This window comes from Leucoraja erinacea, chromosome 15 (genome assembly GCF_028641065.1).
Source record: "Leucoraja erinacea ecotype New England chromosome 15, Leri_hhj_1, whole genome shotgun sequence".
NCBI classification, from domain to species: Eukaryota; Metazoa; Chordata; class Chondrichthyes; order Rajiformes; family Rajidae; genus Leucoraja; species Leucoraja erinaceus.
The window spans coordinates 33007437-33024404 of record NC_073391.1 but is presented as its reverse complement, the minus strand read 5'-3'; the positions used below and the strand labels follow the sequence as shown (position 1 = coordinate 33024404).

The 16968-nt window shown below is 43.4% G+C and overlaps 1 protein-coding gene across 4 annotated transcripts in view; it reads right to left on the bottom strand.

Annotated features, from left to right (window-relative positions):
* Positions 1-369: 369 nt before the first annotated feature.
* ubtd1b (ubiquitin domain containing 1b) overlaps positions 370-16968 on the bottom strand; it is a 62111-nt gene continuing 45512 nt past the window's right edge. Inside the window, exons 2-3 of one of the 4 annotated variants that reach the window (XM_055647079.1) lie at positions 13512-13739; positions 370-2136 (exon numbers count right to left, since the gene is read on the bottom strand). In XM_055647079.1, the coding sequence (XP_055503054.1) occupies positions 1757-2136; positions 13512-13739 (608 nt within the window). In that variant the 3' untranslated portion in view covers positions 370-1756. The remainder of the gene's footprint in view (positions 2137-13511; positions 13740-16968) is intronic. The other 3 variants (XM_055647082.1, XM_055647081.1, XM_055647080.1) reach the window with 3 other exon arrangements.

Sequence of the window (16968 nt, the reverse complement as noted above, 5' to 3'; positions counted from 1 at the left end):
CTAAACAGCAGTACACTTGTAAGGAAAGAGTTTAAAAGGAGATGAAATTCGTCAAGGATGATTGTAAAATCTGGATGAGAACATTAAATGGACAATTGACTGGAACAAAAACTACAGATACTGGAACTCAAGATCAGGCGAATTATGGCATTTTATTTTTGAAAGGGACACTCCTCTTTCCCTGTATGGGGGGACAGTTGTTTTTCCTCTCTCCTCTTCCCAGCGTGTCCTTCTGAAGATGGAAAAACAGGGTGTGGTGCTTGCAAAGACAATGAGGATAAGAGGAAAAACCCCCCGATTAGCTTAATTGGATTATCACTATCATTAAACCTCCAATAGATCTATCCCCCCCCCCCCCCCAATCCAGTCCCATTCGCAACACATCTCCCCCATCCCATCTATCCAATCCCACACACAACATACCTTCCCCCTTCCATTCATCAGTCCCATACATACGTCTCCCCCCATCCAGCCTCATACGCAACAGATCCATCTTTAATCTATCACACCCATACACAACAGATCTCTTCCTATCCATCAGTTCCATACACACATCTCCCCCTTCCCATTGATTAGTCCCACCCACCACAGATCTTCCCCATTCCCATCCATCAGTCCCATTCGCATCAGATCTCTTCCTATCCATCAGTTTCATACACAACAGACCTTCCCCCTCTCCAGGCATCAGTCCCATACACTGCAGGCAGCCCATGGATTACATGGGGAAGACCTATTCATGAGGTATAAGCAATTCTATAATCAATTTCTTATTCATTCACAGGCTTCTCACCTTTGAGCTTTTTATAGGTAGGAGTTTAAGGGTCTAACCTGCAACTTACCCAAGGAGGCAACAATTCCCTGAGAATCAGCAGACTTTTACGCAGAGTGAAAAGGGAAGCTTTGTGAAAGGTTGGAAGGTGCAACGCAAGCACCTGAAGATGGGAAGCATGGATGTTCAGAACAAGATGATCATCAAATGCTCCCGTTTCTCCACCCAAAGAGTAATAGCCCATGGTAGTTTGGTTACATTATTTCAACATACTTTAAAAAAATAACAAATCTTGCCCAATTTGCACAAGTATTGTACGTTTAAAAAAAATGGAAGTACAGTCCATTGGAAACTTTGATTGGTGTAATTAATGCATAAAACACAAGTACTTTTTTTTGGTGCTTAGCTTGGCCTTTGCATGACTGTGGCATAAACAAACGTGATTAACCACTGCACAGTGTAAGCCAACGCAAAACAATTGTAGAACCCTCTCTATAAAGCCTCAATACGCCACCACAGAACAGCCTTTCAAAGATCTTCACTGCGTGCACTCTCAACAAAAGGACCAGTGAAATGGATGTCAAGTTGGCCAGAAATGATTATACTTTTTTTTTTGAAGCAGAGGTGAAAAAAATAAGTAGGATATGGGAGAGGGAACTGAGTAATGCCAGGGAGAAAGAAAGGGTAGGGAGAAACAAAGGCAGTGAAGAGGGAGGAAAATAGGTCAGGGGAGCAAGAGGAATTACCTTCATATACAGTCAAAAGCATTCATCAGCTGGCCAGAGTAAAAAGGTCAATTAATGAAACATGGTCCCCTCTTGTTGGCCTCCACTGTCGAGGACCAACAAAGCTGGCCGCTGCACTTCTTCCAGTGCACTCCAACATGACGTTGCTTCTCAGGTCAACCAATGTCAGAGCCCTTCAGGTCTTCTTGCACAAAGTAATATAGTCACATGTCTTGCATATGGATTTATTTTTATCTAATAATTAAATAGCAGCTACCTCATTGACTATAACCTGTACCACAAAGTCCTTCTGGATTTTGGTCTCCTGCAGCCGCATCTTGTCGGTGAGCAGCCTCCCTGAGAAGAACCAGCGCTGCCGGGAGGGTTCGATGGCCTCCTCCGCGTGCAGCTGCCGCTTCAGCTGCCCGATCGTGTCCGCCATGCTGGCGTTCAGTTTGACGTCCTTGCCGGTGGACAGGCGGACCTTGAGCAGGAACTCGCGCTTGGCGTGAGCCGGCGGGTCGGGCATGTCGGCTGCCTCCTCGTCGCACTTCTCCGTGATGAGGTTGAGGGGCGGCGCCAGACAGTAGACGGGAAGCTGGTACCTGTTGCCCAGCTCGTCGTAGCATTCCGACAAAGAACCTGGAGTAGGACACAGGGAATAAATATCTTCAGTCAGACCTCACATTCAACTCCCACCCAATACACACCAGGCTGGAAGCAAAATTGATTCTCTTAAGCAAGTATAATAGCATTTAAAATACATGATACATGGATAGAAAAGGCTTAGAAATATATGGGACCAGCTTTGATGGGGCACCTTGGTCAGCATGGACAAGTTGGGACAGAAGACCTGCTTCCATGCTGTATGACTGACGGAGTGGCACAGTGGTAAAGTTGCTGCCTTACAGCACCAAAGATTCAGCTTCCATCCTGACTATGTTGCTGTCTGTATGGAGTTTGTATGTCCTCCCTGTGACTGCGCGTTTTGTCTGGGTGCTCCGGTTTCCTTCCACACTCCAAAGACGTACAGGTTTGTAGGATAAAATTGTCCCTAGTGTGTGTAGGTTAGTGTATGGGATAATCGCTGGTTGGCATGGTCTCGGTGGGCTGAAGGACCTCTTTCCGCACTCTCTCTCGTCTAATGTCTCTAAGAGATTCACTCATTCATTGGCAATGACTCTCACCACATCGGCAGATTCATTAGCTGCCACAGGCTACAGAATAGCGCAGCACAGGAATAAGCCCTTTGGCTCAATGCTCGTACCAAACATGATGCCAAGTTAAATTAATCCCCTCTGCAGGCACATGATCCATGCCCTGAATATATCCATCTAAAAGCCTCTGACACACCACCAGTGTATCTGCATACATCACAACCCGTGACAGCAGGTTCCAGGCATCCACCACTTCTCCCTTACACTTTACCCCTTCCATCTGAAAGCTATACCCTCTGCTCTTTGACATTTCCACCCTGGGGAAAAGGCTCTGACCGTCTACCTTATCGATGCCTCTCGTAGTTTTATATCCTATCTTTAGACTTTAGATACAGCGGGAAAACAGATCCTTCGGCCCACAGAGTCTGTGCCAACCAGTAATACTACAAACTAAGGACAATTTACAATTTTACTGAAGCCATTTATCCTGCAAAACTGTACGTCTTTGGAGTGTGGGAGAAAACCTGAGCACCCGGAGAAAATACATGCGGTCACGGGGAGAACGTACAAACTCCGTACAGATAGCACCGTAGTCAGAATTGAACTCAGGTCACTGCTACTGTCAGGCAGCAACTCTACAACTGTGCCACTGGGCCACCCAATCAGGTTCCAGTGCTCCAGAGAAAACAATCTAAGTCTGTCCAACCGCTCCTTGCAGCTAATACCCCTAATCCACGCAGCATTCTGGTAAACCTCTTCTGGATGCTTTCTAAAGCCTCTATATCCTTCCTATAATGGGGCGACCAGAACTATACACAATACTCCAAATGCGGCCTGACCTTATACAGCTGCATCAGACTTCCTGACTTCTACTCAATGCCCCATGCGGCTGTCACGGAGTATTTAAAATTCATGAGCTCTGACAGTTAATAGCGAGCGCAATGGGTAATGAGATATTTCTTGGCACGCTACTGGTTTAGAATAACAGTGATCCTGTGAAGGGACATTCCCTTATTCCACTTCAGACCAGTCACACTCCCCCTCCCCCGCTCTCCCTGTCTACATTAGTACACTCCCTCCATGAAAACGATCACTTCTTATCAGCGACGTGTAGTTCCTTTGCCCAAGCTTCTCTTCTGTTAAGCTTTAACGATGAAAATGGGCAGTTTAATTATCAGTTCCAATCTTTGTTGGACTATGTGGATATGCGTTGAGTAAAGAACATGCTAAATTGAGTAGTGATCAGTCAGAAACCTTGGGTGATTATTTGGTTTTTGGGCCAAAATACCGATAAACCAAATAAGACCCCTTCATTTAGCTAGTTTGTCAAGTTTTAATGCAACACTGGGTGTTATGTTTACTCACCAAAACATCTGGACAAGTTATATTTATAGGGCACAGAAAAGACCCTTCGCCCCAACTCATCCATGCCAACCAAGATATATTCTAGCTCAAACAAGATTTATGACTACCATGTTAAAAATAATAACATCGCTAAACTTAAAGTAGTGGAGGCAGCCACCACAATTGATTTTATTTTAAATTGGAGGTGAATCATGCAGGGATGATATCCTGCAATCCGTCTGCACAGCAAGATGGAGTCATTTCAACATACATACATACCACTGGGATAGTTTACAGCATCTGTTGTCTCCAGCCTTTAATATTCCTGTGGTTCCTGGACAACCTCCCATTCCCATTCCATCTAAAACTCCGCTGCCTGTACCCTGCTTGGACAAAGGTTTGCTCAACCATAGACCGACAAAAAGCTGGAGTAACTCAGCTGGTCAGACAGCATCTCTGGAGAAAAGGAGTAGGTGACGTTTCGGATTGACACCCTCCTTCAGACTGAGCGTCAGGAGAAAGGTGCCCCTTGAGAGGGCTCAGCGGAATAGTTTGCTCAATCATAATCCAGTTTTGAGAACTCTGGATCAAACAATGACTCTAGTTTCAAGCTTATTGCCAAACACCTACCCATCCGATTAAAAGAAGAGCTAATATGCACAGCAAACACTTCAAGGGACTCAATCGAGTAAAGTCATCTTCAAGGACTCTGAGATTGTACCAGTTAGAGCCAAATACCACTGAAGCGATGTCATAAGGTACTGCAGCTTCTGGCCGACACAAAAACACACAAAGTACTGTAGTAACTCATCGGGTCTGGATAGGTGACATTTTGGGTTGGGCCCCTTCTTCCTACTGATTGTGGTGGGGGGGGCGGGGGGGGGAGATGGGGAAGGAGTGGAAAAACCTTGAAGAGAGGAGGGGCAGGACAGCCTGGCAAGTGATAGGTGGATACAGGAGGGTTGATTGGCAGATTTTGGGCAAAGTTCAGAGGTGAAAAGACAAAAAGTGAGATGAGGAACCCGAAGATAGAAGAGGTGTGAATGTGAAGCTAGAGAAAGGAATATAGTTGGAAGTGGATGGGAAGGGAGGGTAGGAAATAGACTAAAATCCATGAGGGGCACAGGGAAGAAAGTGGAAAGAAAAGGTTTGGGGGGGTGGGGGACGTTTGTAGGTTGGTGATCTAAAACTGCAGAATTCACAGAAACAGTGGGGAGATCACCATTGCTTCCACAGTTAGGAGGTTCAAAATACACCCAGACCTGGTAGATCAACATCTTCAAACTAGTGGTTTTCCAGGGAGCTTTCTCAACATTGCAATGTTTACAGGCACAGGATTTCCTAGACCAATGTGTTTTTTTTGGCAGTGCATGATTAAATAAGGAGGGAGACGGGGAGTGGGGGAGAGACAGTGGGAGCGGACAGTCTTGAAGGGAGGGTCAAGAATAATTTGATTTGACGAAGGTGCGTGGATGCAGGATTTTTTTTTAGTTGTGAGACGATGGAATGAGTCATTGGACCAGTTCCCTAACCTGTCTGCATCTCTTTGACAGACCAAATTAACCTTGCACGTTAGTTATACTTTACAGAAATTGGTGACAGCATTATATTACGAGAAATATAATTTTGAGTGCAGTTCTAGTTTGACCAATGTGGAGACACTGCTCACACCTGGCCTATAAATTTTAACCCAGCCAACTTTACTGAAGAACTCAATTGAAACTGAACAGTGCAGGGGGTGATATGTAAACTGGAGAACTGTAGATGCAGGTTAATACACAAAAGGACACAAATTGCTGGAGTAACTCAGCGGCTCGGGCAGCATCTCTTGATAACATGGATAGGTGATAAGTTCATAAAATACAAAGCAGAATTGGGTCATTCAGCCCAACAAGCCTTTTGTGGCAATGAATTCCACAGATTCACCATACTGAAGAAATTCCTCCTCAAATCCTTTCTAAAGCAGTGTCCTTTTATTTTGAGGCTCTGGTCCTAGACTTTCCCACTAGTGGAAACATCTTCTTCGCATCCATTTTATCTAGGCTTTTCACGATTATCATAATGTTTCGGGTTAAGATCCTTCTTCAGATGTGCGAATTGCCTTGGCAAAAAAGTGCAAGCAGAACTGGCAACGCCATTAACCTTAATGAATTTTCTCTTTAAAAAAAAAATGCTGGAGTAACTCAGCGGGTGAGAGAGCATCTCTGGAAAACATGGGTAAGTGGAGTTACAGGTTGGGACCCTTCTTCAGACCTGCTGAGTTACTCCAACAATTGATTTTTTTTGTAAAATCAACATCTGCTTTTGTTTATGAATGTTTTATTTCCTTGTTCCATTCATCATTCTCCAAAATAGAACAATCGCTAAAGAAAACCTCAGTGATCTACTGAATCAATACCCAAATGCAAAAATGCAAACCAATGTTTTCCAGGACCTCTCTGATTAACCAGAATCAGTGTAGAACCAGGCTCTTCTGCCCAGCTACACCGGCTAACATGCCCCATCTACACTAGTTCCACCTGCCTGCATTTGGCCCACATCCCATTAACCTTATCCCATACCTTGTGCCTGTCCAAATGTGTTTTTTTTAATGTCAAGATAGTACCTGCCCTCAACTACCTCCTCTGGAAGCTTGTTCCATATATCTACCCTTTGTGTTAAAACGTTGCCCCCCAGATACCCATTAAATACTTCACCCCTCACCTTAAACCCATGTCCTCCGTTTCCCCTGCTTCTTGATTCCCCTACTCTGGGGCAAACATTGAGCATTTACCCTATCTATTCGTCTCATGATCTTTAATTCTCCTTCCCATTCCTACACAGACCTTTCAGTCCTAGGTCTCCTCCATTGTCTGAGTGAGGCTAAATGCAAATTGGAGGAACAGCATCTCATATTTCGCTTGGGCAGCTTACTGCCCAGTGGTATGAATATTGATTTCTCTCACTTCAGGTAACCCTGGCATTCCCTCTCTCTATCCCTCCGCCACCCAAGTCGCATTAGCTTCTCGTTTTCACCCTACTAATAGCTAATAATGGCCTGTTTCCTTTATCACCATTACATTTCTGCATATCTTTTATTCATTGTTCTTTATCTCTCCACCGGCTATATCTCTCGTTTCTCTTATCCCTAACCAGTCTGAAGGGTCTCGACCCAAAACATCACCCATTTCATCTCTTCAGAAATGCTGCCTGTCCCGTTGAGTTAATCCAGCTTTGTGTGTCTATCCTCTCATGATCTTATCATTTAGTGACTCTTCCAATAATCCTGCATCACTTGTTTTTACTCAGCATGCTATTAACAAAAAAAATCCCAACAGTTTAAAATAAATCCCTTGCCTCAAGGGATTCCAAGATTGGTACTATTAAAAGAAATGATCTCCAGACTTTCACTTGCATCTGTATATTGGCATCTATTACTGTACAATGTCCAAGTTTGAATCACTTGCATTCATACTGGGATTCTCCAATAATGATGCTCGGGTTATGAGGGGGAGAATGGGTGCTGGTGGGAAAGTGTGTTTGTTTTACGAAACAAAAATCAGAAGATTTGAAGCCGGTGCAGGAAAATAATGCTGAAGTAAAGATTAACCACGATTTTATTTAATAGTGCAGCTGGCATATGGGCCATTGACTGACACCGTGTTTATTTATATGAATAGGGAAGGAAAATAGTACCTGGAGCACAAGGTACTCGATTAGACTTTGTACAGCTACCAGCTCACTAAATATTTGTTCAGGGCACGAGTCCCTTATGAATCACAACAGCACAAATAAACAAAACACTAATCTCCTCCACCCCGAGGCGGGAGTCACAATAGATCAGGGTGCAGATGCTGGAGATAGTTTGAAGTCCTTTGTTATTTGTCACATTTAAGTAAGTGAAATGTTCTGCAATCTGGCAATAGCAATTAGAAGGGTCAGGGTTTTTCCACCTTGTAAACATTGGAATTTTCCAGAAAATAAAGTAGTTAACATGCCACTAAGGTGGTAAGATGTACAAATGCACAATATGACCCAGATAGGCTGTTTCCATTACAAATGCGCAATGCCAAACAAGAACAGGAAATGCATTAAGATGTTAAGATGCATCAAGACTATTATATTACAAACACAAGAATCAGGATCACTCCTCTCCAATCAGCGTGGCTGTTTAATAAAATCCCAAATGCAACCTTATCTCCACATCTTTGACTATCCGTGCCAATCTTTTGCGTCTTGCCTACCAAATATCTCACAAATAAAGACTACTTCCACGACCCTTTGAGAAAGAGTTCCAAAGACTACAACCTTACCTCTTTACGAGGCTTAACTCACTACACCTTGGCTGGACATTAATAAATCTCAGCCAAGTGCGAGACTCGTCTCAACCATAAATGTTAAGGGCTTACACTCTTTGTTACGGCGTGGTCAAAAGCTTGGTTTTAAATCTGCTATTTCCTCGCCAGGGTTTGTGCACAACCCTGCCACTATTGACAGAGCTTTATGACAGCTGTGGTACCAGTTATAAGCAATGGTTCTGATAACTCTGATAAAAGTTCTCATAAAAGTTAGTGCCTCTAAGCTAGTTTTGCCCTATACAATAGATTACACTTTGCAAAACACTGCAAATTGTCTTGTTACTAGCTGGCTCAAAACAATATCACAAAAGCTCAAAATCAACAAGATGCAAACTGGCCAGGCATCCAAAGATTACCTCATGTAAAAAAAGTCTAAAAGCTCATTTATTCAACCAATAAAATAAACGAGTCAGTTGAACTGATAAAACTGCCTGAACGTTTCTGAGAAATCTTGTTTTAAACACATTGTTAAACTTTTATTGAAATGGAATGCAAACATTTAAGTTCAAGGACAGCTTATTCCCCACTTTCAGACTCATGAACAGACCTCTTGTAAGGCAAAGAATATATTCCCCAACCCCTAATCTACATAGTTGAGGTATTGCACTCTTTCCTTTACCTGCAATTTCCCTGTAGCTGCAACACTACAATCTGCATGGTGTGATGCAAGGTAGACACAAAATGCTGGAGTAACTCAGTGGGGGGTCAGGCAGCATCTCTGGAGAGAAGGAATGGGTGACGTTTCGGGTCAAGACCTTTCTTCAAACTGAAGAAGGGTCTCGACCAGAAACTTCAGATTATTTTTCTCCAGAGTTGCTGCCTGAACCCGCTGAGTTACTTCAGCATTTTGTGTCTGTTTTTTGTCCCCTGGTCAGAAAATTTAAAGGAAATCATGAAGGGATCATATCCTTAGTCTCAGTTTACCTGCTGTGCCCAGAAATGAGAACCAAGAAACTGTGAAAATCAGGTATTCACAAAATTAAAATGCCAATTTTAAAACTAAATTTTGAACTCTTCTCCAACACTTCGATACACATCTAGTTAGAGTGCACATGCATGTGCGAAGCATCTGTTAACAATTTTCGTGACTTAATTAAATGTACATCAAGAGAGAAAGTTGATCTTTTTGTTGTTTTTTTTTTACTTGTGGCTTGGATGCATATTACTAGTCCAGCAGGAATCTACATTACTCAGAAATTGCTTGTGATGAAAGCATTGCACATCAGGGATTAACAAATATAATATCCAGCATCATGTTAAAGCAAAGATAGAGCTAGCATTCACAGATCTTTCCTACATGTTAAAGCATGTTTTCCACTCATTTATAAAAGCAATGATAACCAAAAGTAGTCATCAGAAATTACCAGTTTCTTAATTCCAGTAGACTCCAAAATATTCCGAAGCAGATGTCAAGCTGCTTATGAAATATTTCTAAAAACCTGCATCAGCCTTGTTCCATCACATTTTCCCCTGCAGTCACACGTTTTTGTGTTCAGATCACATAGCTAAGTACTTGTGGAGTCAAAATTCAACTTTTTCACTGATTGCAGACCAGGTTAGCGTGTAAAGAGGTACTTTCTGAGAAGTAGTTCATATTATGGACAAAGTGTTTCACTAAACTATTGCCATTAGTCAGTAATGCTTGGCCAGAATTCAATGGCATGCTGCAACTCACAAAGCACTCATATACTTAGGAGTGTAAAGATCGGGAGAATCGGGATAAATAATAGTGTCAAAAAGTTAGCTTTCAGATACAAATGAACTACAGATTCTGGTTTACAAAATAAGACACAAAGTGCTGGAACAACTCAGCGGAACATGGATAGGCCACGTTTTGGGTTGGGATCCGAAAGTTAACTTTTACAGTGAAGTGGTAAATAGTCAAACAAAACGCAGAGCGTTCCACAGGACAGGCGACAGCATTGGTAAAGATCTGCCAAGTGCAAACACTGCAGTATGCATGCAAGCTTAGAAGGCTGTTGATAAGACAGCCAAGGACACATTTGAAAAATGTTCCCTGGGACATATGGAGTGTAGCCTGGTAAATATGGAGTTGATGGGCAAGGAGGACAGGAAACACCTTGTGGAATTTTAGAACTAGCACATGACTGCATAGCAGTGATACAAGAGTTGCTCAGCTCAATGCTGCCAAATTGGTTCAAAGTTTGAAACCCTGTCTGAACGATCCCATGAAGATAGATTGGACAGGCAAAGGTTTTGGAACAGCAAGAGTTTTAGTTTATTGCCACATGCACTGAGGTACAGTGAAAAGCTTTTTGTTGTGTGCTATTTAGTCAGCGGAAAATACACAAATTCAATCAAGTAGTCCATAAAGGTCTTGGTTAAAAAGCAAGATTATCAGAGGCACTACCAAGTGGAAATGGAGAGGATATTTCTAGGATCAAGGGGTCTATTTAAAAATAAGACATTGCCCATCTCAGACATTCGAGAGGGTCATGAGGTTTTGGAACATTTCCTCAAAGGGTGGTGGAAACAGCCTGAATATTTTACAGATAGTCAGATTCTTGATAAGCAGGAGCTGGGCAGGTTGCAGCAAGTTGACAGGAATTAAGAATTGTAACAAGCAGATTAGTTGCAGTTTTCTTAAATTGAGGATTAAGGAGCAAGAAACAAGGAACTGCTGGTTTACAAAAGACAAAGTATTGGAGTAACTCAGCGAGTCAGCCAGCATCTCTGAAGAACATTGATACATGACGTTTTGTGTTGGGACCCTTTGTCAGATTAAGGAGTTAAGTGGCCCAATTCTCATGCTCACGAATTCATGTCAGGGGGGAAGACGTAGGCAATTCAGCCCGTCTATTGTAAGTCCCTTCCAATCAGAGATTAGGTGAATTTATAATGGGAAACAAGGAAATGGCAGAACAGTTAAACAAGTATTTTGGTTCTTCACTAAGGAAGGCACAAACAATCTCCCAGAAATACTACGGGACCAATCTTATAGAAACTTACAAAATTCTTAAGGGGTTGGATAGGCTAGATGCAGAAAGATCATTCCCGATGTTGGGGAAGTCCAGAACTAAGGGTCACAGTTTAAGGATAAAATGGAAGTCTTTTAGGACCGAGATGAGAAAATCATTTTTTACACAGAGAGTGGTGAATCTGTGGAATTCTCTGCCACAGAAGGTAGTTGAGGCCAGTTCATTGGCTATATTTAAGAGGGAGTTAGATGTGGCCCTTGTGGCAAAAGGGATCAGGGGGTATGGAGAGAAGGCAGGGATGGGATACTGAGTTGGATGATCAGCCATGATCATATCGAATGGCGGTGCAAGCTCGAAGGGCCGAATGGCCTACTCCTGCACCTATTTTCCATGTTTCTATGTTTCTATTAGTTAGGAAATTGTGTTAGGTAATGGTGTTGGGACTGAAGGCAGATAAATCCCCAGGGCCTGATGGTCTGCATCCCAGAGTACTCAAGGAGATTGCCCTAGAAATCGTGGATGCATTGGTGATCATTTTGCAGTGCTCTCTCGACTGGATCAGTTCCTGTGGACTGCAGGGTAGCCAATCTAATCCCACTTTTTAAAAGAAAGGAGGGAGAGTGAAAACATTATAGACCAGTATAGCGAGGGAATTATAGACCAGTTAGCCTTACATTGGTAGCGGGGAAGATGCTCGTCGATTATTAAAGATATTTTAGCAGCACATTTGGAAAGCAGTGACAGGATCGGTCACAGTCAGCATGGATTTATGAAGGGGAAATCATGCTTGACTAATCACCTGGAATTTTTTGAGGATGTAACAAGTAGAATGGATAAGGGAGAGCCAGTGGATGTGGTGTCTCTGGACTTTCAAAAACCCTTTGACATGGTCCCACACAAGAGATTAGTGTGCCAGGTTAGACTACATGGTATTGGGGGTAGGGTATTGACATGGATAGAGAACTGGTTGGCAGACAGGAAGAAAAGAGTTGGAATTAACGGGTCCTTTTCAGAATGGCAGGCAGTGACTTGTGGGGTGTTGCAAGGCTAGGTGCTGGGACCCCAGTTATTTACAATATATATTAATGATTTAGATGAGGGAATTAAATGTGATATCTCCAAGTCTGTGGATGACACAAAGCTGGGTGGCAGCGTGAGCTGCAATGAGGATGCTATGAGGCTGCAGGGTGACTTGGATAGGTTGGGTGAGTGGGCAGATGCATGGCAAATGCTGTACAAAGTGGATACATGAGAGGTTATCCACTTTGGTGGCAAGAACTGGAAGGCAGGTTATTATCTGAATTGTGTTAGATTAGGAAAATGGGAGGTGAAACGTGAGGTGGGTGTGTTTGTACATCAATCACTGAAAGTATGCATGCAGGTACACCAGGCAGTGAAGAAAGCTAATGGCATGTTGGCCTTCATTGCGAGAGTATTTGAGTTTAGGAACAAGGAGGTCCTACTGCAGTTGTACAGGGCACCTAAAGTATTGTGTGCAATTTTGGTCTCCTAAATTGAGGAAAGGCATTATTGTTTTTGAGGGAGTGCAGGTTAGGTTCACAAGGTTAAATTGCGGGATGGTGGAACTGACATATGATGAAAGAATGGGTCGACTGGGCTTGTATTTATTGGAATTTGGAAGGACGAGAGGGGATCTTATAGAAATGTATAAAATTCTTAAAGGATTGGACAGGCAAGATGCAGGAAAAATGTTCCCGAAAGTTGGGGGTAACAAGTGTCACAGTTTAAGAATAAGGGGTAGGCAATTTAGGACAGATGAGGAAAAATGTCTTCACCCAGAGAGTTGTGAATCTGTGGAATTCTCTGCCACAGAAGGCAGTGGAGGCATCCTTTTATTCTGAGGCTGTGTCCTCTTGGTTCTAGAGTTTCACATTAGTGGATACATGCAACTTCATGCTGTGAATGCCGCAGCTACTGTGAATGCTACTATTGCTTTCTAACCGATTAGCACAGCCTTCCAAGACTATTTTGCCTCGTTAACAACTTTCAAGGTGATAAGTTTCAATATTGGGAGAGAAAAATAGGAAATATTCGGGTGATTAAAAAAATTTAACTCTGAGGTTTTACCCATTTAAATTTAGACTGTGCAAACAGCCAAGACAGAAAGAAATTCCATGTCGGTAAAACTAGGAAGTTTCCTGACAATTCATGTGGTTTCACTGAATGTAGTAAAGAGAACGGATGCAAAATCATGTTACACGTTTCACTGTTGCACTTACCATGTGGCAAGATGATACTGGCACCGTCTACAATAGCCTGAGCCAGCTCGAGATCATTGCATTCGATGGCATAGGCAGCTGCCTTAAGAGCATCCCAGATTTCTTTACGACCCTCAAATGCAGGTGCTGTATCCCAGAATTCGTCCCTTTTACTCCTCAGCTGGCCATCAGTCATAGGATAATCGCTCTTCCATTTTGGTCTCTCCTTTTTTAGAGGCTCGTTACGACCTGAAAAGAATCATAAATCAGCAATAAAAATCTTGGCGCAGACTTGGGTAAGAAAAGCAATATTTAATTCAAGTTGCCAAAAAGAGACAGTATCAGGTCATTCATATTAAATCTTGGCAAACAAGTACAATTGGACTTTCATTCTAGAAACAATAACCTTTTTTATGTGTATTCAATATGGCCACTAACCAGACATCACTAATTGTGGCACTAGCACAAAACCAGGAGAGGCTTGTAATTTTATCACTGCGTTGGAAAGGGTGATGATCCAAGCATACTATATGGCTACGCTACTCCCTTCGATGACCCAGATACATCCATTTGTAGAAAGTTGAATTGTAAGGGCAGGAAACAAATTCTAGGGAGCCAAAGTAGGCCAATTTAGCAACTTGGATGAGGTCTACCATTCGAAATCATGGCCGACAAAGGTGCTGGAGAAACTCAGCGGGTGCAGCAGCATATATGGAGCGGAGGAAATGTCAACATTTCGGGCCGAAACCCTTCTTCAAATTGATGCAGGGGGAGGAGGGGGGGAGGGGGGGGAAAGAAGAAAGGAAAGGAAGAGGAGCCAGAGGGCTGAGGGAGAGCTGGGAAGGAGAGGAGACAGCAAGGGCTACCGGAAATTGGAGAAGTCAATGTTCAAGCCGCTGGGGTGTAAACTGCCCAAGCGGAATACGAGGTGCTGCTCCTCCAATTTCCAGTGGTGCTCACTCTGGCCATGGAGGAGGCCCAGGACAGAAAGGTCGGATTCGGAATGGGAGGGGGAGTTGAAGTGCTGAGCCACAGGGAGATCAGGTTGGTTAATGCGGACCGAGCGGAGGTGTTTGGCAAAATGATCACCAAGCGTACGCTTGGTCTCACCGACGTAGATCAGTTGACATCTAGAGCAGCGGATGCAATAGATGAGGTTGGAGGAGGTGCAGGTGAACTTCTGTCGCACCTGGAAGGACTGCTTGGGTCCTTGAATGGAGTCGAGGGGGGGATGTAAAGCGACAAGTTTAGCATTTCCTGCGATTGGAAGGGGAAGTGCCTGGGGAGGGGGTAGTGCGGGTGGGAAGGGAAGAATTGACCAGGGAGTTACGGAGGGAGCGGTCTTTGCAGAAAGCAGACAGGGTGGGAAAATGGGAAGATGTAGTGAGTGGTGGGGTCACATTGGAGGTGGTGAAAATGATTGAGGACGATTTGTTGTATGTAACGGCTAGTGGGGTCGAAGATGAGGACTAGGAGGACGCTGCCCTTGTTCTGAGTGGGGGGGGGGGGCGAGGATGGGGGAGAGAGAGAAGTGTTGCGGGGTTTTGAAGAGACCCTGGTGAGAGCCTCATCCATAGTAGGGGAGGGGAACCCCCGTTCTTGGAGCATTCCGAGGACATTTCTGATGCCCTGGTGTGGAACACCTCATCCTGGGAGCAAATGCGGCGTAGACGGAGGAATTGGGAGAAGGGGATGGAGTCTTTACAAGAAGCAGGGTGGGAAGAAGTGTAGTCTAGATATCCAGTGGGTTTATAGTGGATGTCAGTCAGAAGTCTATCACCTGCGATGGAGATAGTGAGGTAAAAAAAATGGGAGGGAAGTGTCGGAAATGGTTCAGGTGTATTTGAGTAACGGTCTGATTGTAACCTCAATGCCACACTCATGCCTTTTTTTTCCTTGTACCCCTTCACTTATTTGTCAAGAATCCATCTACCTCTATCTTAAAAATATTCAAAGTCTCTCCTCCTCAGTGTGGCAAAAACATAATTCTAAACAGTTAAGGAAAACTAATTGCCTTATCTGCCATTAATGAGCTGTCCCCCCCCCTTTTTTTTTTTTTAAGGATGATACCTGGTTCTAAATGCCCTCCATTTCCACCATCCAGAACCTTCAGAATAATTTACATTTCAATCAAGTCCCCTCTCACTTTTCCGAAATGCAGATGATGAAAGACTTACCAGTCAAATATTTCTTATTTCACTTTAGAAGTCAATCTACCTATTTTAGCCATGTCAATGAAACCTCCTCCGAGCTCATTAATATCCTTCCTTAAATAAAGAGACCAATACTGTACACAAATATTTCAAATGTTGTCTCACTCAGACCGTAGACAACAATGCATATTGCTCTATGCCCTATTCAATTCCCCTTGCAATAACTAGTGGAATTATTTTATCTATCCTAATTATTTGCTGTATCTGCACATTTGCCTTCTGTAAATCATGCTGGAGGACACCCACATTCCTTCATTTCACGCCTCCGCTATATTCCACCACTTAGATGCATTTTCTGTCAAACTGAACAGTTTCACATTTGCAATAATACTCTCAACAGATTTTTGTTCATTCGCTTAACCTATCTGTCTGTCTGTTGCTCCCTCTATCATCATCATCAACATTTTCTCATTATTTGTGCTACCGGCAAATTTACCAACTAAATGGCTTCACTCATGCCCATTTATAGAGGCAATTCATAGGTGTGGATCGAGCACCTATCCCTGTGGCACACTGCATGTTACCAGAAAAAAGCCCTCAGATGCATTGTGCTTTCTGTTAGGCAACCACATTTGTTTTCATGCCAAAGGTTACCTCCTATACCATGAAGCAGCACAGTGGCATAGCTGCTAGAGCTGCTCCCTCACATCAGAGACCCAGTTCCATCCTGACCTCTAATGCTGTGTGTGGAGTTTGCACGTTCTCCCTTTTACCTCTCGAGTTTTCCACGGGTGCTCCAGTTTCCTACCACATCCCAAAGACGGGTTGGTTTGTAGGTTAATTGGCCTCTTAAAAAAATTGCCCCGAGCGTGTAGGGAGTGGATAACAGAACTGGTGTGAACTAACGATTGATAGTTGATGTGGACTAGATGGGCGAAGGACTTATTTCCATGCTGTCTCTCTCTAAACTAAAGTCAGATCAATGAGCTATTATTTTCTGCAATGACCTTCAAGGTGGCACCTTATTAATTTGCATCTGGCAATCTACACATGGAAAAACCTTAAATCTTGAAACATCAGGCACACAAGCGGAGAGCAGCTGCTGACTTGGCAAAGGGTTGAGATAACCATATAATTACAGCACGGAAACAGACCAACTCGGCCCTTCTAGTCCGTGCCGAACACTTATTCTCCCCCAGTCCCATCTACCTGCACTCATACCATAACCCTCCATTCCTTTCCCGTCCATATACCTATCCAATTTATTTTTTAATGATAAAATCAAACCTGCCTCCACCACTTCCACTGGGAGCTCATTCCACACA